Source organism: Oryctolagus cuniculus, chromosome X, assembly GCF_964237555.1.
Source record: "Oryctolagus cuniculus chromosome X, mOryCun1.1, whole genome shotgun sequence".
Taxonomy (NCBI): domain Eukaryota; kingdom Metazoa; phylum Chordata; class Mammalia; order Lagomorpha; family Leporidae; genus Oryctolagus; species Oryctolagus cuniculus.
The window spans coordinates 65,808,619-65,834,434 of NC_091453.1; the positions used below are offsets into that span (position 1 = coordinate 65,808,619).

Genomic DNA, 25,816 nt, shown 5'->3' on the forward strand with positions numbered 1-25,816 from the left:
TGTTTCTCTCTGTGTGATCACCTTGCAACTGCATACTGTAACAAGCTGACAGAGTGGGAAACATTTTGGACATACATAACAGCTGAGCCAGCTCGTGTCTGTGCCCAGCAACTAGCAGATTAGGGACTCCTGACTCTGGAGGGGAGACTAACTAAAAGGGGGCTGGGTGCTTGTGACTATGGAAGGCTTGTGTGCTGAGAATGTGAAAAAATTGAGGCTATGTAGGAGGGATCATGGTGTGGCTGGGACTTTGAGCAGTTACTGTGGGAGACTCCAAAGGCTCAGGGCTCCCTGGTTACCTGGTGAGAGACATTGCTGAGGAATCTGAGCTTACACTGAGGACTGCACAGATCCTTTGTGTGGTCCTTGTGGCAGAGCAGACAAATATTATACCCACCAGGGCTAGTGCTCAGGCATTGGTCTCCTTTGAGGAGAGGAGCTCAGGCATTGGCCTCCTTTGAGGAGAGGAATAAACCTCCCCCCTAATTAAAACAAAAAAGGAGATTTTACCACGCCAAACCTCAGTGTGTCACCCTAGACACACCCTTTATTCTGGAGAACTGAACAGAGCTCCCTGGCCACACCCTCTACATGTACAAAGATAAAGAGGAAGGAAGGAAGGAAGGAAGGAAGGAAGGAAGGAAGGAAGGAAGGAACAAATATCTCCACGAATGCCAAATAACAAACTCACCAATTCAAGAATCAAGAATAAGGAAGACAACACAATGCCCCCAAAAGAATACAACACTTCAATACTGCATTGTAAGGAGACGAGATTGAAGAAATGCCAGAAATGGAATTCAAAGAATTGATTGTAAAATTATATATAAGTAATGAGAAGCAAATGCACAAAGTACCAAAATTCATACAGGAAATGAAAGAAAACTTCTCCCACGAAATTGAGATTTAAAGGGAAATCAAAATGAAATGAAGAATTCAATAGAACAAATAAAAAATGCAGGGGAAAGCCTTAACAACAGAATCAGTGAAGCAGAAGACAGAATATCCAAATTAGAAGACAAAGCACAGGAAATTATAAAATCGAACCAAAAACAAGAGGAAATTAGAAAACTAAAAAACAGTGTTGGAAATCTATAGGATACTATCAAATAACCCAACATACAGGTTCTAGGAGTTTCTGAAGATATGGAACGAGAGAAAGGTTTAGAAGGCCTTTTCACTGAAATAATAACAAAAAATATTCCTAATTTGGAGAAAGAAAGGGACATCCAAGTACAGGAAGCACAAAGAACCCCTAATAAACATGACCAGGAAAGATATTTACCATGACACATTGTTATCAACCTCACCACAGTAAATAAAAAAGAAAATATTCTAGAATGTGCACAAGAGAAACATCAGATTATTTTCAGAGGATCTCCAATTAGACTCACAGTGGACGTCTCATCAGAAACCCTACAGGCTAGGAGAAAATGGAGAGATATTGTCCAGGTCTTAAGAGAAAAAAACTGTCAACCCTGAATACTATACCCTGCAAAGCTCTCATTTATGAATGATGGTGAAATAATGACCTTCCATAACAAACAGATATAATTTGTCACCACTAGTCTGGCCCTGTAAAGATGCTTAAGGATTTGCAGCACACAGAAACACAGAAATATGGTAATCACTACGAAAGAAAGTAAAGGAAAAAAATCTCCCAGGAAAATACAAAGGGAATTCAAGGTAAACAATAAGAATTTTTAAGGAAAAAAGGCAGGGCAAAGTCATTACTTACCAATAGTCACCTTGAATGTAAATGGCCTTAACTCTCCAGTTAAAAGAAATAGACTGGCTGGATGGATTAAAAAACAAAACTCATTTATTTGTTGCTTACAAAAAACACATCTTTCCAACAAAGATGCACGCAGACTTTAGGTGAAATGATGGATAAAGATATTCCATGCCAACAGAAACCAAAGAAGAGCTGGTGTAGCCATCCTAATATCAGACAAAATAGACTTTAACACAAAAACTATTAAAAGAGACAAAGAGGGGCACTATGTAATGATTAAGGGATCAATTCAACAGGAAGATGTCACTATTATAAACGTACATGCACCTAATTACAAGGCACCTGGCTATTTAAAAGAAATGTTAATGGATCTAAAGAAAACACAGACTTAAATACAATAGTAATGGTTGACTTAAATACCCCACTTTCAGAAATGGACAGATCAACCAGACAGAAAACCAGCAAGGATAAAACAGAGTTAATGGACACTATTGACCAAATGGACCTAACAGATATCTACAGAACTTTTCATCCTACAGTTGCAGAATATACATTCTTGTCTCCGGTGCATGGAACTTTCTCTAGGATTGACCACATTCTAGGCCATAAAGCACACCTCAGAAAATTAAACAAACAAACAAACAAAAACCCAAAAGAATACCATGAATTTTTTCATACCACAAAGGAATTAGGCTGGAAATCAGCAACACAGGGATCTATAGAACATATGCAAACACACCGAGACTGAACAACATGCTCCTGAATGAACAGTCGATCATAGAAGAGTTCAAAAGAGAAATCAAAAAATTTCTGGAAACATGAAGACGCCAATACAACCTACCAAAACTTATGGGAAACAGCAAAAGCAGTGTTAAGAGGAAAGTTTACAGCAATTGATGCCTACATCAAGAAACTGGAAAGGCACGAAATAAATGAGCTATCAATGCATCTCAAGGATCTAAAAAAAAAAAAAAAAAAAAAAAAACAAAACAAAACTGCGAACCAGAGCCAAAACCAATAGGAGAAAAGAAATAATTAAAATTAGAGAAGAAATCAACAAAACTGAATCAAAAAATATAAATGATCATTAAAACGAAATGAAGAGATGGTTTTTTTGAAAAAATAAAGAAAATTGACAGATCATTGACCCAATTAACCAAAAAAAAAGCAGAGAAGACCCAAATCAATAAAATTAGAGATGAAAAATGAAATGTAACAACAGACACCACAGAACTAAAAAGAATCATCAGAAATTATTACAAAGAATTGCATTCCAACAAACTGGGAAACCCAGAAAAAATGGAGAGATTCCTGGACACATACAACCTACCTAAATTGAGCCAATCAAATCCAGTAACACATCAAAAAGATCATCCACCCGGACCAAGTGGGATTTATCCCTGGTATGCAGGGATGGATCAACATTAGCAAATCAATCAACATAATATATCACATTAATAAACTGAAGAACAAAAACCATATGATTATCTCAATAAATGCAGAGGATGCACTTGATAAAATACAGTATCCCTTCATGATGAAAACTCTAAGCAAATTGGGTATAGAAGGAACATTGCTCATCCCAATCAAGGCAATTTAGGACAAACCCATGGCCAAAATCCTTGAATGGGGGATAAGGTAGAAGCATTCCCACTGAAATTCAGTACCAGAAAAGAATGCTCACTGTCACCATTGCTAATCTATACAGTCCTGGAAGTTTTAGCCATAGCCATTAGGCAAAGACAAAGAAATCAAAGGAATACAAATTGGGAAGGAGGAAATCAAACTATCCCTATTTGCAGATGACATGATCTATATGTAGGGGATCAAAAAGATCCCAGCAAGAGACTATTAGATCTCATAGAAGAGTTGGGTAAAGTAGCAGGACATGAAATCAATACACAGAAACCAATAGCCTTTGTATACACAGACAATGCCATGGCTGAGAATGAACTTTGAAGATCAATCCCATTCACAATAGTTACAAAAAAAATCAAATACCTTGGAATAAATTTAACCAAGAATGTCAAAGATCTCAACGATGAGAATTACAAAACACTAAAGAAAGAAATAGAAGATACCAAAAAAAGGAAAAATCTTCCATGTTCATGGATTAAAAGAATATCATCAAAATATCCATTCTTCTGAAAGCAATTTACAGATTCAACATGATACCAATCAGAATACAAAAGACAATCTTCTCAGCTATAGAAAAAATGATGCTGAAACTCATATGGAAACACAGAAAACCTTGAATAGCTAAAGCAATTTTATACAACAAAAACAAAGCCAAAGGCATCACAATACCAGATTTCAAGACATACAACAAGGCAGTTATAATCAAGAAAACCTAGTACTGGTACAAAACAAATGGATAAGCCAACGGAACAGAATAGAAATGCCAGAAATCAATCCAAGCATCTAAAATCAACTTATATTTGACCAAGGAGCTAAAACCAATCCCTGGAGCAAGGACAGTCTCTTCAAGAAACGGTGCTGGGAAAACTGGATTTCCACATGCAGAAGTATGAAGCAAGACCCCTAACTTAAACCTTTCACAAACATTCACTCAACATGGATTAAAAATCTAAATCTATGATTTGACACCATCAAATTACTATAGAACACTGGGGAAACCCTGCTAACCATTGGCACAAAGAGTTCTTGGAAGAGACCCCAGAGGCACAGGCAGTCAAAGCCCAAGTTAACAAATGGGATTACATCAAATTGAGAAGAGGCAACCAACAGAATGGGAGAAATTATTTGCAAACTATGCAACTAATAAAGGATTAATAGCCAGAATATACAAAGAGATCAAGAAACTCCACAACAACAAAACAAACAACCCAGTTAAGAAATGAGCAAAGGGCTTTAATAGACATTTTTCAATAGGAAATCCAAATGGCCAACAGACACATGAAAAAATGTTCAGGATCACTAGTCGTCAGGGAAATGAAAATCAAAACCACAATGAAGTTTCATCTCATCCCAGTTAGACTGACTTTCATACAGAAATCAACAAATACAAATGCTGGCGAGGATGTTGGGGAAAATGTACCCTAATCCACTGTTAGTGGGAATGCAAACTAGTAAAGGCACTATGGAGACAATGTAGAGATACCTCAGAGATTTGAATATGAACCTACCATATGACCCAGCCATCCCACTCCTGGGAATTTATCCAAGGGAAATGAAATCAGTAAATAAAAGAGCTATCTGTACCTCCATGTTTATTACAGCTCAATTCACAATAGTTAAGACATGGAATCAACCTGAATGCCCCTCAACCGAAGACTGGATAAAGAAATTATGGGATAATGTACACTATGGAGTACTACACAGTGGTAAAAAAAATGAAATATAGTCATTTGCAACAAAATGGATAAATCTGGAAAACATCATACTTAGTGAAATAAGTCCATCCCAAAGGGACAATTACCATATGTTCTCCTTGATCTGTGAGAACTAATAGAGTACCTAAAACAAAATATGTAGAAGTGAAATTGACACTTCAAGAAGGGATGGCTTGATTGGCCCTTGTCTTGACCGTTGAGGAACATTTTTTTTCCATAATATTTGTTGAACTCTTAACACAGAGTTAATCATATCTGTATAAAGTCAATTAAGGATGGAGCTCAGTAAAAAATAAGAGTGGGAATAAAAGAGGGAGGATAACATTTATAACTGCAAAGCTGTATAGTTCTTCACACATTCCTACAGTTTTATTTCCAATGGTACAGTTTAAAAACTTGCCATGGGACCCCAAATCCCATTAAGCTGGGTGATAAAAATGCCTTCATAAGTGTTAAAGTAATCGTATTATGTGTTAAAGTGAACATACAGATAGGAATAAGTGTTAAGGTGATTATATATATAGGATCAAGTGTCTGGTAGTAATAATAATAGAATTAAAAAGGAGAAAATGTTCCAACATGGGAAGCAGTCCACACAGCAGAATTACAGAAAGATAATCACTTGAAGTTGTAGTCTGACCGCAAAATCAGCCCTTAAGGCATCCTGATCTGCTTAAAGCCCATGAGAACATTCCAGGCATGGAAAGCCAAGACACTGTGGCAAAAAATGTTCCGCATGAAGGAACTCTCTGAATGAGACCCCAGTGGAAAGAAGTGCCCATCAAAGAAGGTGTACTTTTCTCTAAAGGGAGGAGAGAACTTCCACTTTGCTTATGGCCTTGTCTAAATACTGACAGAGTTTATGGATTCAAAAGGCTTCCTTAGCCTAGGCAGCTCATGTCAAGAGCCTCTGGTGCTCACTGATGTCACACATAGGAGTGCTGATTGTTAAATTAACAGCAGGAGTCATTGCACACTAACTCCCCATGTAGGACCTCTGTCCTTAATGTGTTGTATTATGAGAGTTAATTGTAAAACTTGTTCTCAAATGGTTTTGTGTTTTGTGTGTGTGTGTGTGTGTGTGTGTAAATTGTTGAAATCTTCACTTAGTATAGAGTTGGTCTTTCGTGTACAAAGTTAATTGAAAATGAATCTTAACAGAGACTGGAACTGGGAAGGGGGGGAGGGGTGAGAGTGTGGGTAGGAGGGCAGGTATATATGGTGGGAAGAATAACTATGTTCCTAAAGTTGTACTTATGAAAGAAAGGAAGAAGAAAGGAAGAAAGGAAGAAAGGAAGAAAGGAAGAAAGGAAGAAAGGAAGGAAGGAAGGAAGGAAGGAAGGAAGGAAGGAAGGAAGGAAGGAAGGAAGGAAAAAAGGAAGGAAGATGAATTTGGGGGTAAAAAAGTGAGCAATTTTAGGAGCTGGTGCTGTGAGCACTGTGATGTAGTGGGTTAAGTATTTGCCTGCAGTGCTGGCACCCAATTGGGCACTAGTTCAAGTCCCAGCTGCTCTACTTCCCATCCAGCTCCCTGATGATGGTCTGGGAAAGCAGTGGAACATGGTCCAAGTGCTTGGGCACTGCACCTGCACAGGGGACCTGGAAGAGGCTCCTGGCTCATGACTTTGGTTTGGCACAGCTGCAGCCATTGCGGCCAGTTGGGGAGTGAACCAGTGGATGGAAGACCTCTCTCTCTCTCTGCAACTCTGACTTTCAAATAAATAAATAAATTTTTTTAAAAAAATAAAATATTGCAACTGAGTCCAAAAAGTTCAAGTGTTTTTTAAAAGGTTTTAATGAATTTTAAAGAACCACAAGTTCACCATGTCACATTCTAAGGCTGGTTATAAGTATGCTTGATTGTATGTACTCAAAAGAAAATATCAAAACTAATGTGATGTTAGGCACCATAAATAGAAATATCTAAGACAAAATAAGGCAGAGTCTGACTCTATCATATAGCAGTCAAAATACTTACAACTGAAGAAAATGGTAACCATCTTGAAATGTATGGTAGATAATGATCACGATAATGAAGGAACTCAAAATTATGACATATGAGAACTGGCTAAAGAAACTAATATGCTTATCCAGGAGGCAAAATTACTGAAAGTATAACTGACATCTGAAGGGTTGTTTCTTTGGAAAAAGAGATGAGAATCTTTATGTATGGCACCAATGCAACAGGCACAGCACCAATGCATAGACGTTATTATGAGACAAATTACTGTTTGCTGTAAGAACACACCTTATGTCAAATGAGAAATGAAACAGGCTCCTTAGGTTCCTTTACTCAGTGTTTTATACATGTGGAAGACAAATGGCCATTAACTGTGCCAACTGTAGAAAGAGTTACAGTACCACACAGGAGGATGATTTAGAAAACATCTATGGTCATTCCCAAATCTAAGATCCTAATGATTTTCTTAAACTGAGGTTGTGTAATGAGGGTGTACCTTTATAAAAATTTTAAAACAATATTTTCCGTTATTTATTCATTTTTTACTTTTTTTCATGCTAATGTGCTACTGATAAAGAGAACAAACTCAGTGTAGCTTATAAAATTCTAAAAATATAATAATAGTCCATCCCTCCTATCTTAGTTTTTGAAACAAATTATTTTTAATTTACATTATAGCCAAAGGCTTAATGGTCCACTGAATAGAGTTTAACAAGTAAAAAGTAAAAAGTCAAAAGACGCTAGTTCAGCGGGAACATGGGAAAGGGCTATAAACAGCAATCAACAAATGAAAAGATGAAAATTTCAATCCTATATGTTTTAAAACAATCACAGATCATTAAAACTATAGTAGTATATCATTTTTTAAAGATTTATTTATTTGAAAGAGAGAGAGAGGGAGGGAAGGAGGGAAGGAGGGAGGGAGGGAGGGAGAGAGGTGTCTTCCATCTGCTGGTTCACTCCCCAAATGGCCACAGTGGCTGGAGCTGTGCCAATCTGAAGCCAGGAGCCAGGAGCTTCTTCCTGGTCTCCCATGTGGGTGCATGGGCCCAAGGACTTGGGCCATCTTCCACTGACTCCCCAGGCCATAGCAGAGACCTGGATAGGAAGTAGAGCAGCCAGGTCTCAAACCAGTGCCCATATGGGATGCCGGCAGTGCAGGTGGCGCCTTTACCCACTATGCCATAGCGCCAGCCCCAGTAGTGTATCATTTTTAACCATGGTTTCACAAAGATATACAACTAAGTTTCACAAAACTATATTTGTAGCAATATTGACACATATAGGCTTTTACTTGCTTTTGTTTTCTGGGTTTTTTTTTTCTTCATTTTACCTCCCACATACAAGGGAGAACATGAGGTACTTGTCTTTCTGTGTCTGCTTATTTCACTCAACATCAGATGGCTTATACAATCTTAGACCCTATGCTATTTATTGATTTTGATAATTTAGAATTTTAGATGTTTGAGGGACTGGCATTATGGCACATTGGGTTAAGCTGCAGCCTGCAATGCCAGCATCCCATATGGATGCTGGTTTATATCCTGGCTGCTTTTCTTTGGGTCCAGTTACCTGCTAATATGCCTGGGAAAGCAGCAGATGATGGTCCAAGTACTTGGGCCCCTACCACCCACATGGGAGACCCAGATGGACTTCCAGGCCTCCAACCACTGCAGTCATGTGGGAAGTGAACCTGTAGATGGATGATCTGTCTCTCCCTCCCTGTAACTCTGCCCTGCAAGTAAGTATTTTTTTTAAAAAAATGATTTTTAGATGTTTGTGTTAAATACAATGTGTATTTTTTTAACTTTTATTTAATGAATATAACTTTCCAAAGTACAGCTTATGGATTACAATGGCTTCCCCCCCATAATGTCCCTCCCACCCGCAACCCTCCCCTTTCCCACTCCCTCTCCCCTTCCATTCACATCAAGATTCATTTTCGATTCTCTTTATATACAGAAGATCAGTTTAGCATACATTAAGTAAAGATTTCAACAGTTTGCTCCCACACAGAAACATAAAGTGAAAAATACTGTTTGAGTACTAGTTATAGCATTAAATCTCAATGTACAGCACACTAAGGACAAAGATCCTACATGAGGAGTAAGTGCACAGTGACTCCTGTTGTTGACTTAACAAATTGACACTCTTGTTTATGGCATCAGTAATCACCCTAGGCTCTTGTCATGAGCTGCCAAGGCTATGGAAGCCCCCTGAGTTCACTGACTCTGATCATATTTAGACAAGGCCATGGTCAAAGTGGAAGTTCTCTCCTCCCTTCAGAGAAAGGTACCTCCTTCTTTGATGGCCTGTTCTTTCCACTGGGATCTCACTCGCGGAGATCTTTCATTTAGGTTTTTTATTTTTTTTTAATTTGAGAGACCTCATAACTATCTCTCAACTTATAAAATGGACCTAACAAACATCTCAAAGACAAGGTAGGCGATGTGGCACATGGAATTAAGTCAGTGCACAGAATACTCGCATCCCACATTGAAGTACCTGGGACTGAGTCTCATCTTCTGATTCACCTTCTTGCTAATAAACCCGGGAGGCAGCACGATGACGGCCCAAGTGCTTGGACTCCTATCACCCACGTGGAGAGCTGAATGGAGTTCCTGGCTTCTGGCTTCAGCCTTTTCTAGCACTGGTTATTGCAGGCATTTGGAAAGTGAATCAGAGGATGGAACATATCTCTCTTTCTCTCTCTCTCTCCCTCCCTCCCTGTCTCCCTTTTTCTCTCTCACTGTCTTTCCTTGTCACTCTGCCGTTCAAGTAAATAAAATTAAAAAAAAAAAGATTTCAAAAATATTTTTGATGAACACAGGTACCTTAAAAAAACATACAGCTTTTGTATCATCTTTATATTATTCAAAGTTCACAAACTTTTGTAGGCAACTTACCTGCTCTGGTCTCACTAGATGCTTTGGGGATTCCTCCTCTTTGATTGCACGGACATTTATGGATGCATATATCAGACCTACAGGAGTAGCTGTCAGTTTTCCCATCTGAGAAAGACACATCAAAAAGACTGTTTTAGTTGAAAAGCTTCCCATCTTCCATTTCCTGATAAATCTCAGAAACACTATTAGCTTTACTTAAATATATTAAATACTCAAGCCTCCCAATTACCTCATACATTTTTAAGAGTTAGTTCCTAAAATTTTCTTCTCATACTGAATTGTAGAATACTACTTTTACTTGTTAATCATATACTTCACACAAAATAAATCAATACAATAATTATCAGGAATAATATTATTGCATAATAGTATAGCTCTGCAATCATTATCAAAATTCAAGGGATGAAACATGATTGATAATGATATTCATTCAACTCACAAATACTAATAGAGTACCTATTATGTAACAGATCCTGGCACATAAATTATTGGCTGTAAGAATAAAGTATTCCAGTGTTATTCAAATACCAAAATAATTTCCAAAGATTATCCATTCAACAAGGTCAAATGAAAAGCTTTCCAAGGAGCAAAGATTTAATAGTCTGATTCTTTAGATGGAAACAAGGTTACTAAAATTAAAGGATATCCAGAGGGAAGAGGTCTTAGCTCACACAAATGGAACTGTACAAGTCCTAGAAAAACATATTAGCCAAAGGATTCTCTGATAATGATGATAATGCCTACAGATTATTTCTGACACAGTTTTAAATATTGTCTGAGCAGAGTAAAAGAAAGCTATACAGGCATTAGTAATTAATCAATTTCTTGATTAAACTGGCATGATTCAGAGTTAGACTTAGGCTCCAGAAATACAGGGTAAAATGAAGACTCAATACTAGTAAAAGAAATTTTATTTTTCTTCCCTTCATACCTCTATCTAGTACTTGAGATAATGTAATACAATGATCTTTCCAGGCTTATATCCCCAAGAGATATCACTTTTGATTTCTTATATCCAGTTGGTATTTACCAAAGAAATAACAAGATTTCTGCACCAATGTCAAGTAACAATAAAAAATATATTGAAACTGATGCCAGCCAAGCATGCTCTTCCATGAATCTGAGAAATTCTGTTAATAAAAGCTCTGCAGTTATTATTTTAAGGATGTTACCTCTTATAATTTTAACTAAAAAGCTATTTTAAGACATCTAACTAGATTTTACTCTTTCAATGATATTACTTCCTAGATAGAAGAAAGAAAAAAGCACTTTTTCTTAATGATTTATTTTTATTTATTTGAAAGAGTTACAGAGAGGGAGAGACAGAGATCTTCCATTCACTGGTTCACTCTCTAAATGACTGCAATGGCCCGAGCTAGGCTAGGCCAAAGCCAGGAACCAGGAGCTTATTCCAGGTCTCCCACCTCGGTTCAGGCCCAAACACTTGGGCCATCTTCTTCCCAGGCCATTATCAGGGAGCTGGATGGGAAGTGGAGCAGCAGGAACCCAGACTGGTGCCCATATGGGATGCCAGTGTTGCAGGTAGTGGCTTTACCTGCTACATCACAAAAGCAGCCCTGAAAAAAATACTTTTGAAGTATGCAAATATCTGAGGAAAGATTTCCAGTATCTTAATGTTCTCTGAGAAGTTATATTATTTCATATAATACAACAATAAAAATATGTAGACTATGAAAGAAACTCATAGGTATTACTTGAGAATTATGATCTGGTGCTTCAAGGTATGGACTTACTGAGCTAGCGGACGAAAAATTTAAAATACCTTGAAAAGTGCTTAAGGGTCCTCTTTGCATTTTCTATTTTTTAGAATAGGATCCACTCATTCTACCATGAGTAGAATACTCATGGTATTCACAGGTTCTTGGACTTTTATTGATGAGGCAATGGGGCAGAATGGAAAAATTATGAGCTGGTTTTAAATTACATTCGTGGAATTTACTGTGTAAGCCTGAGCATGTTACTTAAGTTCTTAGAGTTATAATGCCTAATGTAGTAATCACTAGCTATATGTGGTTATTAAAATAGAAATTAAAACTAGTTAAAATTAAATTAAAAATCCAGTAACATTAGTTTCATTTCAAGTGTTCAACAGGCATGATAAAAAGAGTACACATATAAAAAAAATCCATCATCACAGAAAATTCTAGTGCACAGTGCTACCTTAATTAAGGCTTAAGTTATATATCTAAAAAGAGGAAGGATAGCTTCTCACTTATGATTATAATGAGGATTAAATAAGGAGTTACATAAAATGATTTGTACTTGGTAAATAGGCTATTAATTTTATTTTCATATTCCTTCTGAATAAGGAAGTGGCTGTGCTTATTCCCCATTTTTCTCACATGTATTTGATGTTAATCAGCCTCTAGTAAGAATCACTGTAATAATAAAAAATACACAGCATATTTATTGCATCCCAACAAAAACATCAAGATTTTTATAAAAAAAAATCACTACCTTGCTTTGATCATTTTTTTTAACTTTTATTTAATGAATATAAATTTCCAAAGTACAGCTTATGGATTACAATGGCTTCCCCCCCATAATGTCCCTCCCACCCGCAACCCTCCCCTTTCCCACTCCCTCTCCCCTTCCATTCACATCAAGATTCATTTTCGATTTTCTTTATATACAGAAGATCAGTTTAGCATACATTAAGTAAAGATTTCAACAGTTTGCTCCCACGCAGAAACATAAAGTGAAAAATACTGTTTGAGTACTAGTTATAGCATTAAATCTCAATGTACAGCACACTAAGGACAAAGATCCTACATGAGGAGTAAGTGCACAGTGACTCCTGTTGTTGACTTAACAAATTGACACTCTTGTTTATGGCATCAGTAATCACCCTAGGCTCTTGTCATGAGCTGCCAAGGCTATGGAAGCCCCCTGAGTTCACTGACTCTGATCATATTTAGACAAGGCCATGGTCAAAGTGGAAGTTCTCTCCTCCCTTCAGAGAAAGGTACCTCCTTCTTTGATGACCCGTTCTTTCCACTGGGATCTCACTCGCGGAGATCTTTCATTTAGGTTTTTTTTTTTTTTTTTTTTCCCCAGAGTGTCTTGGCTTTCCATGCCTGAAATACTCTCATGGGCTTTTCAGCTGGATCCGCATGCCTTAAGGGCTGATTCTGAGGCCAGAGTGCTGTTTAGGACATCTGCCATTCTATGGGTCTGCTGTGTATCTCACTTCCCATGTTGGATCGTTCTCTCCCTATTTTATTCTATCAGCTAGTATTTGCAGACACTAGTCTTGTTTATGTGATCCCTTTGGTTCTTAGTCCTATCATTATGATCAATTGTGAACAGAATTTGATCACTGGGACTAGTGAGATGGCATTGGTACATACTACCTTGATGGGATTGAATTGGAATCCCCTGGTATGTTTCTAACTCTACCGTTTGAGGTAAGTCAGCTTGAGCATGTCCCGAATTGCACATCTCTGCCGTCTCTTATTCCCACTCTTATATTTAACAGCGATCACTTTTCAGTTAAGTTTCAGCACTTAAGAATAATTGTGTATTGATTACAGTATTCAACCAACAGTATTAAGTAGAACAAACAAAAAAAATACTAAGAGGGATAACACATTAAGTTGCTCATCAACAGTCAGGGCAAGGGCTGATCAAGTCACCGTTTCTCCTATTGATCATTATATATCATATACATGTATCAATTTATCACTCTGTACTTCATAAATATGCGCATTAATAATCCAAATTTAAGAAAGAAGAAATCTGAGGTAGAATGGCATACTCGGACCCTTTCAAGCCCAGGTTATGCCAGTGAGATAAGCATCACTATCTGAAGAGGGGTAGCTGATGGTACACCATATTGAAACATTTAAAACAGGGACCAGCAAATTACAGACCTAGGAAAAACCTAGCCTGAACCCTGACCTAAAAATGTTAAAAAAAAAAAAAAAAGGAAAGAAGAAATACAAGGGAGCTTCAAAAAGTTTCTGAAGAGTTCATATTACCATTTATTTCTACTTCCATGAACTTTTTGATGCCCCTCATATTTAGATTCATAAAAACAAAAACAAATAAAAACCAAAGAATATGCTACTAGAGACCTTGTATGTCCTGCAAAACCTAAAAGATTTACCATGTGGCCCTTTACAGATAAAAAAAAATTTGCCAATCCCTGATTTAGAAAAGCAAATATGATATCTACACAGTACTAGAGTATGGGGATATTACAAAAACCTACAGTTTCATAAAGCTGTCATTAACCAAATAGCATTAAAATAGAGCAGACGTGATCTACTTTTCACAAGACTTTGCCTTAAAACTATCATGTACTTACTATGACCCTGAGAATCCAATTAAGAAATCCCTTAAAAAACTATTTGTAATTTTAAAATAATGACTTGTAAAGTCAAAACTAGTAAGAGATAAAAACTGGCTCCCTTGAGGCGCAGCAGGTTAAGCCACTGTCTGTGATGCCAGCATCCCATGAGCATTGATTCAAGTCCAAGCTGCTCCACTGCTAATGTGCCTGGAAAGCAGTAGAGGACTGCCCAAGTATTTGGGCTCCTGCACTCACACTGGAGGCCTGGATGATGTCCCCGGCTCCTGAGTGGCCCAGCCCCAGCTGTTTGTGGCCATTTGGGGAGTGAACCAGAGAATGGAAGATCTCTTCCTCCCTCTCTCTCTCTCTCTCTACCTTACATTTAAATAAATATTTAAAAATAAAAAACCGCTCCCCCAAAAAGATAGCAAGCCCTTAGATAGAATTCTATTATACACAGATGGACAAATAGCAAGACTAAAGATAAACATCGAGACCAGCGCCATGGCATAGCAGGTAAAGCCGCCACCTGCAGTTCAGGCATCCCATATGGGTGCTGGTTCGAGTCCCAGATGCTCCACGTCTGATCCAGCTCTCTGCTGTGGCCTAGGATAGCAGTAGAAGATGGCCCAAGTCCTTGGACCCCTGCACCTGCGTGGGAAATCTGGAAGAAACTCCTGGCTCCTAGCTTCGGATCGGGGCAGCTCTAGCCATTGCAGCCAATTGGAGAGTGAACCAATGGATGGAAGACCTCTCCCTCCCCCTCTCCCTCCCTCTCTCTCTCTCTCTCTCTGTTTCTCCTTCTCTTTGTATTAGCTCTTTCAAATAAATATAAATCTTTAAAAAAAAATTAAAAATAATGATAAACACCATGTAAACTCTCCCACTCCATAAGACTCATCCCTTCCAAGTGCCTCTGCAGTCAAAATATATTAGATTCTCATTATTTTTGCAAGTTCTGTTCTATAAATTGGCTGTGAACATTGACACAGGGAATACTAAACCACCGCTCCTGGGAAAAATATATTAAACATTGCAAGCTTCCTGTGATCCTTTGGTTACAACATTTTTGCTAATCAACCAATGCACCGCCTTGTTTCATAAGTGCTTACTTAATATAGAGTTTATTCAGTAACATTGAACTCACAGTTAATGACATCAGTTAATACTATAACTGATGCCTGAATAAAGCTTATGTAACATACATATTTTCTCTTAAAGACATATCACAGCTTCCTTGAACTTAAGAACACAAGGAAGCACTTCATCCTTATGATTGGGAGCCATTTTAAATAGTAAAATCACTAAAAATAGATAAATAAATAAAATTTAAACAGCACAGATATGTAAGAAACAGCACTAAACAGACTCAGAAAGGACACTTGTTTATAATATGAGGGGGCCGGCGCCGTGGCTCACTTGGTTAACCCTCCACCTGCAGCGCGGAGATCCCATATGGGCGCCAGGTTCTGGTCCCGGTTGCTCCTCTTCCAGTCCAGCTCTCTGCTGTGGCCTGGGAGGGCAGTGGAGGATGGTCCAAGTGCTTGGGCCCCTACATTCACATGGGAGACCAGGAGGAAGCACCTGGCTCCTGGCTTTGGATAGGCATGGCTCCTACCATGGTGGCCATTTGGGGGGTGAACCAACGGAAGAAAGACCTTTCTCTCTATCTCTCTCTCTCTCACTGCTAACTCTGTCAATTAAAATATATATATATATATGTGTGTGTGTGTGTGTGTGTGTATATATATAATATGAGGGCTGAAACAAACAGGCAGAGAGCACTGTGTTGTTTAACTTTGGCTGAATACTTAATGTTGGAAGACTCAAATCCATGTTTTTTGCCACTTTACGCGTATCTGCAAATGACCAAGAAAGTGCTAGGTGTATTGACTTTGGGGTCATAAATACAATTTATTGAGTAGGCAAATTCACAAATACAGAATTCATGAATAATGAGGATTGACTATAAATGACTTTTTTCAGTGAGTTTTTGCTTTAAATGCAATATAAACCAATACTATTATCTCATTACTTAAAGGCCTGGGAAGCATCACGGGCTTTCTCTTCTTCAATAACAGAACTGAAATTTAAAGTTCTCATCTAGGTTAATTATTAGGTACTCAGTTATAATTAAATAGAAGAAAGACGTTTTAGTGTTCTATCACACAGTAGATGACTACAGATAACAATAATGTACAGGGGCCGGTGTTGTGGTGCAGGTTAAGCTACTGCCAGGGATGCTGGCATGGCATATGGGCACCGGTTCAAGTCCTGGTTGCTGCACTTCCAATCCAGCTCCCTGCTAATGTGCCTGGGAAAGCAGAGGAAGATGGCTCAAGTACTTGGGTCACTGCACACATATGGGAGACCTGGATGAAGTGCCTGGCTCCCGGCTTCAGCCTGGCCCAGACATGGCCGTTGCAGCCAAATGGGAAGTAAATGAGCAGATAGAAGATCTCTCTCTTTCTCTCTGTCTCTGTCTCTTCCCATCTCTCTGTACAACTCTGGCTTTCAAATAAATAAATCTTAAAAATGTACGCTATGTTTTTTAAAAAGGCTAGGAGAGGATTTTGAATATTTTCACCATAAAGAATAAGTGAGGAAATAGTTAAGTATATCCTGATTTAAATACTGTACAATGGAACCCCCTATATATATATATATATATATATATATATATAATTTCATGAATCAGCTAAAAATTTTAAAATGTTCTCATCTAGGAGTAAAAATTATGGTGTAGGCTGGCACCGTGGCTCAATAGGCTAATCCTCCGCCTGTGGCACGGGCACACTGGGTTCTAGTCCCTGTCAGGGCACCGAATTCTGTCCTGGTTGCTCCTCTTCCAGTCCAGCTCTCTGCTGTGGCTCGGGAGGGCAGTGGAGGATGGCCCAAAGTCCTTGGGCCCTGCACCCGCATGGGAGACCAGGAAGAAGCACCTGGCTCCTGGCTTTGGATCAGTGCGGTGTGCCGGCCACAGCACGCTGGCTGCAGCGGCCATTGGGGGGTGAACCAACGGAAAAAGGAAGACCTTTCTCTCTTTCTCTCTCACTGTCCACTCTGCCTGTCAAAAAAAAAAAAGAATTATGGTGTAGAGGGTTGAGCCACCACTCTGAATGCCTGCATCCCATATCAAAATGCCTGGGATGAGGTCCCACCTTTGCTTCCAATCCAGCTTCTGATAATGTACCTGGGAGGCAGCAGATGCTGTCCCAGGTGCTTGGGTTCCTGCCATCCATGTGGGAGACTCAGATAGACTTATAGGCTCCTGATTTTGGCCTGGCTCAGCCTCAGATGTTGCAGGCATTTGGGGAATAAACAAAAAGATGGAAGATTCTGTTTCTTTCTCTCTTTCTTTCTCTTTCTCTCTCTCTTTCTCTGCCTTTCAAATGAACAAATAGGAAAAACATTATCTTCCATAAGAATTTTTATCTATTCTGTAATGAAAAGCATTTATTTATTACAAACTAATCTAAATTCAGTTTTAATCATTAGTTTCGCTTTAGAGATATATCATGTGGCCGGCGCCGCGGCTCAAAAGGCTAATCCTCCGCCTTGCGGCGCTGGCACACAGGGTTCTAGTCCCGGTTGCCCCTCTTCCAGGCCAGCTCTCTGCTGTGGCCAAGGAGTGCAGTGGAGGATGGCCCAAAGTCCTTGGGCCCTGCACCCCATGGGAGACCAGGATAAGCACCTGGCTCCTGGCTTCGGATCAGTGCAGTGCGCCGGCTGCAGCGCGCCAGCGGCAGCGGCGGCCATTGGAGGGTGAACCAATGGCAAAGGAAGACCTTTCTCTCTGTCTCTCTCTCTCACTGTGCACTCTGCCTGTCAAAAAAAAAAAAAAGAGATATATATCATGTAACAAAAATTGTTACTACTTCAATAGTCCTGTGATAACAACAACAACAAAAAAACAAAAACCAAAAACTCAACAACAAAAATATCAAGCAATGAGGCTAAGAAATGGGCAACGGGCCTGGATAGATAGTTCTCAAAAGGAGAAATACAAATGGCCAACAAATATATGAAACAAATGCTTAACATCACTAGCCATCAAGAAAATACAAATCAAAACCACAATGAGATATTACCTTATCCATTTCAGAATAGCTAAAATCCAAAAGATGGAGAGTAAGAAATGTTGGAGTGCATGTGGAGAAAGGGGAACACTTATACACTATTTTTTTTTTTAACTTTTATTTAATGAATATAAGTTTCCAAAGTACGAATAATGGATTACTATGGCTTCCCCCCCATACCGTCCCTCCCACCCACAACCCTCCCCTTTCCCACTCCCTCTCCCCTTCCATTCACATCAAGATTCATTTTCGATTATCTTAATATACAGAAGATCAGCTTAGTATACCTTAAGTAAGGATTTCAACAGTTTGCTCCCACACAGAAACATAAAGTGAAAAATAATAGATGATTTTTTTTTAAATGATGATGAAATCAGATCAGACCTATTGTCATGTTTAATCCCAGTGAGAGTCAAGTTGGGAGTTGATAGTTTCTTTTCTTTTCTTTTTCTTTTTTTTGTTTCTTTTCTTTTTTTTTTTTTTTTTTTTTTTACAGAGGATCAGTTTAGCATGCATTAAGTAAAGATTTCAACAGTTTGCACCCCCATAGAAACACAAAGTGAAATATATTGTTTGAGTACTCGTTATAGCATTAAATCTCAATGCACAGCACATTAAGGACAGAGATCCTACATGAGGAGTAAGTGCACAGTGACTCCTGTTGTTGACTTTACAAATTGACACTCCTGTCTATGGCATCAGCAATCCCCCTATGCTCCAGTCATGAGTTTCCAAGGCTATGGAAGCCCCTTGAGTTCTCCGACTCTTATCTTGTTTAGACAAGGTCATAGTCAAAGTGGAGGTTCTCTCCTCCCTTCAGAGAAAGGTACCTCCTTCTTTGAAGACCTGTTCTTTCCACTGGGATCTCACTCACAGAGATCTTTTGCCAGAGTGTCTTGGCTTTCCATGCCTGAAATACTCTCATGGGCTTTTCAGCCAGATCCGAATGCCTTTAGGGCTGATTCTGAGGCCAGAGTGCTATTTAGGGCATCTGCCATTCTATGAGTCTGCTGAGTATCTCACTTCCCATGTTGGATCACTCTCCCCTTTATTTATTCTATCGGTTAGTGTTAGCAGGTACTAGACTTGCTTATGTGCTCCCTTTGACTCTTAGTCCTTTCATTATGATCAATTGTGAACTGAAATTGATCACTTGGACTAGTGAGATGGCATTGGTACATGCCACCTTGATGGGATTAAATTGGAGTCCCCTGGTATGTTTCTAACTCTACCATTTGGGGCAAGTCAGCTTGAGCATGTCCCAAATTAGGAACACTTATACACTATTGATAAGAATGTAAATTAATGCAGCCACTGTGGAAAACAGTGTGCATATTTCTTAAAAAATCTAGAAATAGACCTGCAATATGAACCAGCAATCCCACTACTGAGTATAAATCCAAAAGACATGAACACATTGTGTCAAAGAGATACCTGTTCCACCATATTTACAGCGGCACTGTTCACAATAGCCAAACTGAGGACTCAACCAAGTTGTCCATCATCAGATAAATGAATAAAAAAATGTAGTATATATATACCATGGAATATTATTCAGCTATTAAAAAGATGGAATTCTACCATTTGCAGCAAAATGGACACAACTGGAGGACATCATGTTGAGTGAAATAAACCATACACAGAAAGACAAAGATCACATGCTCTCCCTTATATGGATCCAGATATTCTTTTAAGATTTATTTATTTAATTCAAAGGCAGACTTACAGAAAGAGGTAGAGACAGAGATATTCCAACCACTGGTTCATTCCCCAAACGGCCACAACAGCTGGGGCTGGGGCCTGGAACTCCATCCAGGTTTCCCACATGGGTCACAGGGACCCAAGAACTTGGGCCATCCTCTGCTGCTTTTCCAGGTGCATTAGCAGGAGGCTGGATCAGAAGCAGAACAGCTGGAACTCAAACCAGCACTTATATGGGATGTCAGCATGCAGGTAGAGGCTTAACCCACTGTGCCACAATGCCAGCCTCAAGGATCCAGAATGTCTTTTTTTTTAACTTTTCAAAAATTTATACAAAGGGAATAAATTTCATATATTTATAGGGAGGATCCAGAATTTTAAAAGCAGAGGATACATATATGATATTCAGGGATATTTTATTTTTTAAAATTTTTTAAAAGGAATCTTTTGTTTTTTAAAGTTTATTCATTTATTTGAAAGGCAAAGTTAGAGAAACAGAGGGAGAGACAGAGTGGTAGAGAGAAAGAGAGAGAGAGAGAGAGATACCTTCCATCAGCTGGTTTACTCCCCATATGGCTGCAACTTCAGGGGCTGGGTCAGGTGGAAACCAGCAACCTGGAACTCTCCTGATGAGTAGCAGGGGCCTAAGCACTTGGGCTATTCTGCTGCTTTCCCAGGCAAGTGTACAGGGTGTTGGATCAGAAGTAGAGCAGCCAGGGCTCAAACTGGCATCTCCACAACCCCTGATGTTGCTAACTTAACCTGCTGTGCCACAACACCAGCCCCTCAGGGATATTTTAACATGGACTGGACATTTGATACTAAGAAATCACTGTTAATTTTTAGATGTGACCTTTTTTAAGAATTTCAATTTGTTAAGAGATATATGCTCATATTTTTACAGATGAAATATGTCTGAGATTTGCTTCAAAATAATCTAGGAGTTGTGGTATAGGTAAAACAAGATTGGTCAGGACCTGACAAACCTGACAATTATTGAAGCTGGCTTAATATGTCATATTATAATATAGCATTTTACATTCTACTCTATACTTTCATAAATGTTGGAAATTTTGCATAATATAAATGTTTAAAAGATTCTTATGAAACTTAGCATACATTATAATATAATCTTTTAAAATATTTTTAGAAGAAAGTATGAGGATAATAATCAAGACATACAGATAAAAGGCAAGAACAGAAGCAAGCATTCTAGTATCACCAAACTCAATATTCTACCACTATTCTCAAGAATCAAAATAGCTTATTGTTTGAGGTCATGTTTGCTCCTTATTTAATATTCTTTCATTTAACAAACATTATCAAGTATTTACCTTAAAATTGTATTAGGTGCTGACATTGCAAAGATGATTAAGGTATAATTCATGTCCTCAAAGAATCACAGTTTAGTAGGAGAGACAGGCATGCAATGCAACAGCCTAGGGCAATGAGTAGTGATGATATATGTAGTCACTAAGTGCTACAAGGCTACCAACCCAGGCCCTTACCATCTATTTGGTAAATGAACAGAAAGAGGATAGATTTTAGAACTATACCTAGATTCAAACTGTAGCTCTCCTACTTCTTAGTGGTAAGGCTTTGAGCAAATGATCATACTTTGTTTGAATTTCCACGTGTAACATCACCAGTCTCACAGGGTCTAGCATACAGAAAGGGACCAATATGCTATTGCCTATTGCTGTCATCATCATCACTGTTACCATCAGTCTTCTATCCCATGGCCATCACTCTAGTCTCATCAAATTTCAACCAACTGTGATTACCACTGCCAACTCAGGGACAGGTGACTGGTTTAGTGGTTAACAGCCCCATTGCCTGCCTCTAGTTCCTACTTCCAGCTTCCTATTAAGGCTAATGGAAGGCAGTAGTGACAGTTTAAGTAGCTGGCTGGCCCCTGCCACCCATGTGGGAGACCCAGATTCAGGTTCCCCACTTTCAGCCAGGCCCAGCCCAGGCCTGGTTGTGTGGACATTTAGGAAGTGAATCAGCAGACTTAACATTGTCTGCCTTTCAAATTAATTAATTTTTTAAAAGGAAATAAACTGACCCACCATTTCCTAACACACTGCTTAAAACCGTTTTGTACTTCTCAGGCTTTCCATAATCTATCTTTATCTATATAAGTAATCTTTTTTTTTTGACAGGCAGAGTGCACAGTGAGAGAGAGAGACAGAGAGAAAGGTCTTCCTTTGCCGTTGGTTCACCCTCCAATGGCCGCCACGGCTGGCACGCTGTGGCCGGCGAACCGTGCTGATCCGATGGCAGGAGCCAGGTGCTTCTCCTGGTCTCCCATGGGGTGCAGGGCCCAAGCACTTGGGCCATCCTCCACTGCACTCCCTGGCCACAGCAGAGAGCTGGCCTGGAAGAGGGGCAACCGGGACAGAATCTGGCGCCCCGACTGGGACTAGAACCCAGTGTGCCGGCGCCACTAGGTGGAGGATTAGCCAACTGAGCCGCGGCGCCGGCCTATATAAGTAATCTTATTTCCCACTTCTCCCCAGCACTTACCCTGAGCCTCTTGCAGCACTTGCAGCTAATCACTAGTAATTAGCATTTACTCCCCTAGTAGATTGTTAACTCCTTGGGATCAGGGACATGATACATACACATTTAAATTCATACATGTAGAGACTTCAAAAAGTTTATGGAAATGTGCATTATGAAAAAAATCTATGCATGGATTTCAAAAAAAAATTTACACAAAAATAAATCTTTTAATCGCATTTTTCATGAACTTTTTGAGGTCCTCTCACACTTGTTGCCTAGAGATTAGTTCCCTAGCATTGATCAGATCCTCTGCTAGACAGTGAAATTCAAAATGGCAAATACATGGATCAGAGGAGTGTGTACGTTTATTGTTACGTATCTCTTATCTTTGCTCATAAAATCCACCATTGCATTTCAAAAGATCAGTCTAAATGCTGCGACAGTTGAGAAGAGTTACACTGTTGTGGAAAATTGGAGTAAAACATTCCTTTATTCTTCCAGTCACCAATCTGGCTTGCATTACATATCGGCCTCACAGCAGTCAGAGCCACAACATTTGACCTTTGGTCAATAAAGTTCATAAAAATGACTGTGTTTTCTCCAATGTACTACAAGAAAGATAACCATCTTGTGACATCTGTGGTGACAAGCCTCAGTAGATGCTGGCACATGAGCACACAAATTATACTGCAAGTTCTCCATGCAAATATCCAATAGGGTCTTCAAGTTTGAGATTTATAAGAAAATTCAATTATGATTTTAATATTGCAGGTACAAACTGCTTTGAAATATTTGGCTCAGGAACTTGGTGAATCTCTTCCTAGCACCTAATGATCTGTTGTTGAGATTAGTATCAAAATTCAGCACAGCCATCAGCAGCTTAATAGAACACTGGATATCTGCTGCAGTGCCCTTGGATTTGTCTGCCTGTGAAGTGAAAAAGCTGGGCTCTAGTCTGTGCTCTGTTATGAACTCACCCTATCACTCTAGTACAAGATTACTCTCTTGTGAAAGGAGGCAGTACTACAAAATATCCGGTTTCTTCTGATTGTGACAATGCATGATCCTAAACTTCAGTGATTTCTTTTATTCATTTTGAACATTTTTTTTAAAAAAATTATTTATTTATTTATTTGAAATTCAGAGTTGCAGAGAGAGAGGGAAAGACAGAAAGAAAATCTTCCAACCACTGGTTCACTCTCCAGATGGCTACAACAGTTGAGGCGGGGTGGGCAGGCAGAAACCAAGAGCTTCATCTGGGTCTCCCACATGGGTAGCAGGGGCCCAAGTACTTAGGCGATCTTCCACTGCTTTCCCAGGCACATTAGCATGGAGCTGGATCAGAAATGGAGCAGCCAGGACTTAAACCATCACCCATATGAAATACCAGTAACACAAGTGGCAGCTTTACCTGCTATGCCACAATGCCAGCCCCATATTTTGAATATCTTAAAGGTAGAGACCACAATGGGAATTTCAAAAATTTACAAGTAAAAATCACTTAAAAACATACAATTAAAAACTACTTACTGGGAGGGGCCGGCACTGTGGCATAGTGGGTAAAGCTGCTGCTTGCAGTGTTGGCATCCCATATGGGCGCCAGTTTGAGTCTTGGATGCTCCACTTCCGATCCAGCTCCCTGTTAATGGCCTGGGAAAGCAGTAGAAGATGGCTTAAGTCCTTGGGCTCCTGCCCTCACATCGGAGACCTGAAGAAGCTCCTGGCTCCTGGCTCCAGATAGGCTCAGTTCTAGCCGTTGGTTGAGGCCATTTGGGGAGTGAATCAGCGGATAGAAGACCTTCCAACCGCCCCCCCCCCACCCGACCTCTGCCTCTCAAATAAATGAATACATCTAAGAAAAAAACCTACTTCCTGGGGCCAGTATTGTGGCACAGTGAGTTAAGGTTCTGCCTATGATGCTGGCATTCCATAAGAGCACCGATTTGAGTCCTGGCTAATGTGCCTGGAAAGCAATGAAAGATGGAACAAGTACTTGGGCCCCTGGCTCCCACATGGGAGACCTAAGTTCCTTGATCCTGGCTTCTGTCTGGTCCAGCCATGGCAGGTGTGGTCATTTGGAACTTGGTAAGTGAACCAACTTACCTTCTCTGTCTCTCCTCTCTCGGTCACTCTGCCTTTAAATAAATAAACCATTAAAAATAACAAAGATTACTTCCTACTTAAATAAATTAATTTGAAAATTTCACCCTTAACACCTATTTTTTCTTTTTTTCTCCCAATGGGGACAGGGTATGTTTGTGTGGAAAGAGAGAAAGGGCAGGTATACAAGTAATAATTATAATTTGATTAGCAATTTAATAATTCCAATATGTTCAGATCTAGTAGTAGCACTGATATGAGCATTATGACACCTTAGTCCCAGCTCTGTTCTTCAACAGATATGCAATCTCTGGTTAGTCATGTCACCTTTCTGGGCCACATTTTCCATACTTGCAAAAAGAAAAGTCCTAGGGCAGATAACCTCTTAGGAGCCTCATCTCTTAGGTCTGCACAATCCACTATTGTAGCCATGAAACACATGTGCTATTTATATTTTAATAAATTAAAATAAAATTAAGACTTTAGTTTCTCTATTCTACTAGCCACATTTCAAGGTCTCACTAAATGTGATTCATGTGGTTACCATACTGGAGAACAGAGATATACAGATCACTTCTATTATCAAAGATAGTTTTACTGGGGCATTCCACCTTAGAGCTCCAACCTTTACTTTCTTCTTATGAATCTATCAAAAGGAGATTAAATGATATATATTAATTTTTCTTTCAAATATATTGGTTTTAATGCTGTATCAATCTATTCAGAGTATATGCTACCCTGAAGGTACTATAAGGAAAGCACTAGATGTTGATGCCACTATGGAGGAATACAGTGGTATTACACTTAAATGAAAGTAAATGGAAAATATGAAAATGAGAAATGTTATCCTTATATAAAAATGTTTTCCTTAAGACACTCTAAATCTGCCGGCACCGCAGCTCACTAGGCTAATCCTCCGCCTTGCAGCGCCGGCACACCGGGTTCTAGTCCCGGTCGGGGCGCCGGATTTTGTCCCGGTTGCCCCTCTTCCAGGCCAGCTCTCTGCTGTGGCCAGGGAGTGCAGTGGAGGATGGCCCAAGTGCTTGGGCCCTGCACCCCATGGGAGACCAGGATAAGTACCTGGCTCCTGCCATCGGATCAGCACGGTATGCCGGCTGCGGCACGCAGGCTGCAGCAGCCATTGGAGGGTGAACCAACG

At 39.3% G+C, this 25,816-nt stretch overlaps 1 protein-coding gene across 8 annotated transcripts in view; it reads right to left on the bottom strand.

The window, feature by feature from the left end:
* The window catches only part of APOOL (apolipoprotein O like), a 105,524-nt gene that overhangs the window by 41,882 nt on the left and 37,826 nt on the right, over window positions 1–25,816 (bottom strand). For 4 of the 8 annotated variants that reach the window (XM_070066381.1, XM_070066377.1, XM_070066383.1 and 1 more), the window contains one exon: window positions 9,955–10,059. In XM_070066381.1, coding sequence (XP_069922482.1) covers window positions 9,955–10,059 — 105 coding nt within the window. Of the gene's footprint in view, window positions 1–9,954; window positions 10,075–24,087; window positions 24,208–25,816 lie in introns of those variants that run through there. The other 4 variants (XM_070066378.1, XM_070066376.1, XM_070066380.1 and 1 more) reach the window with 2 other exon arrangements.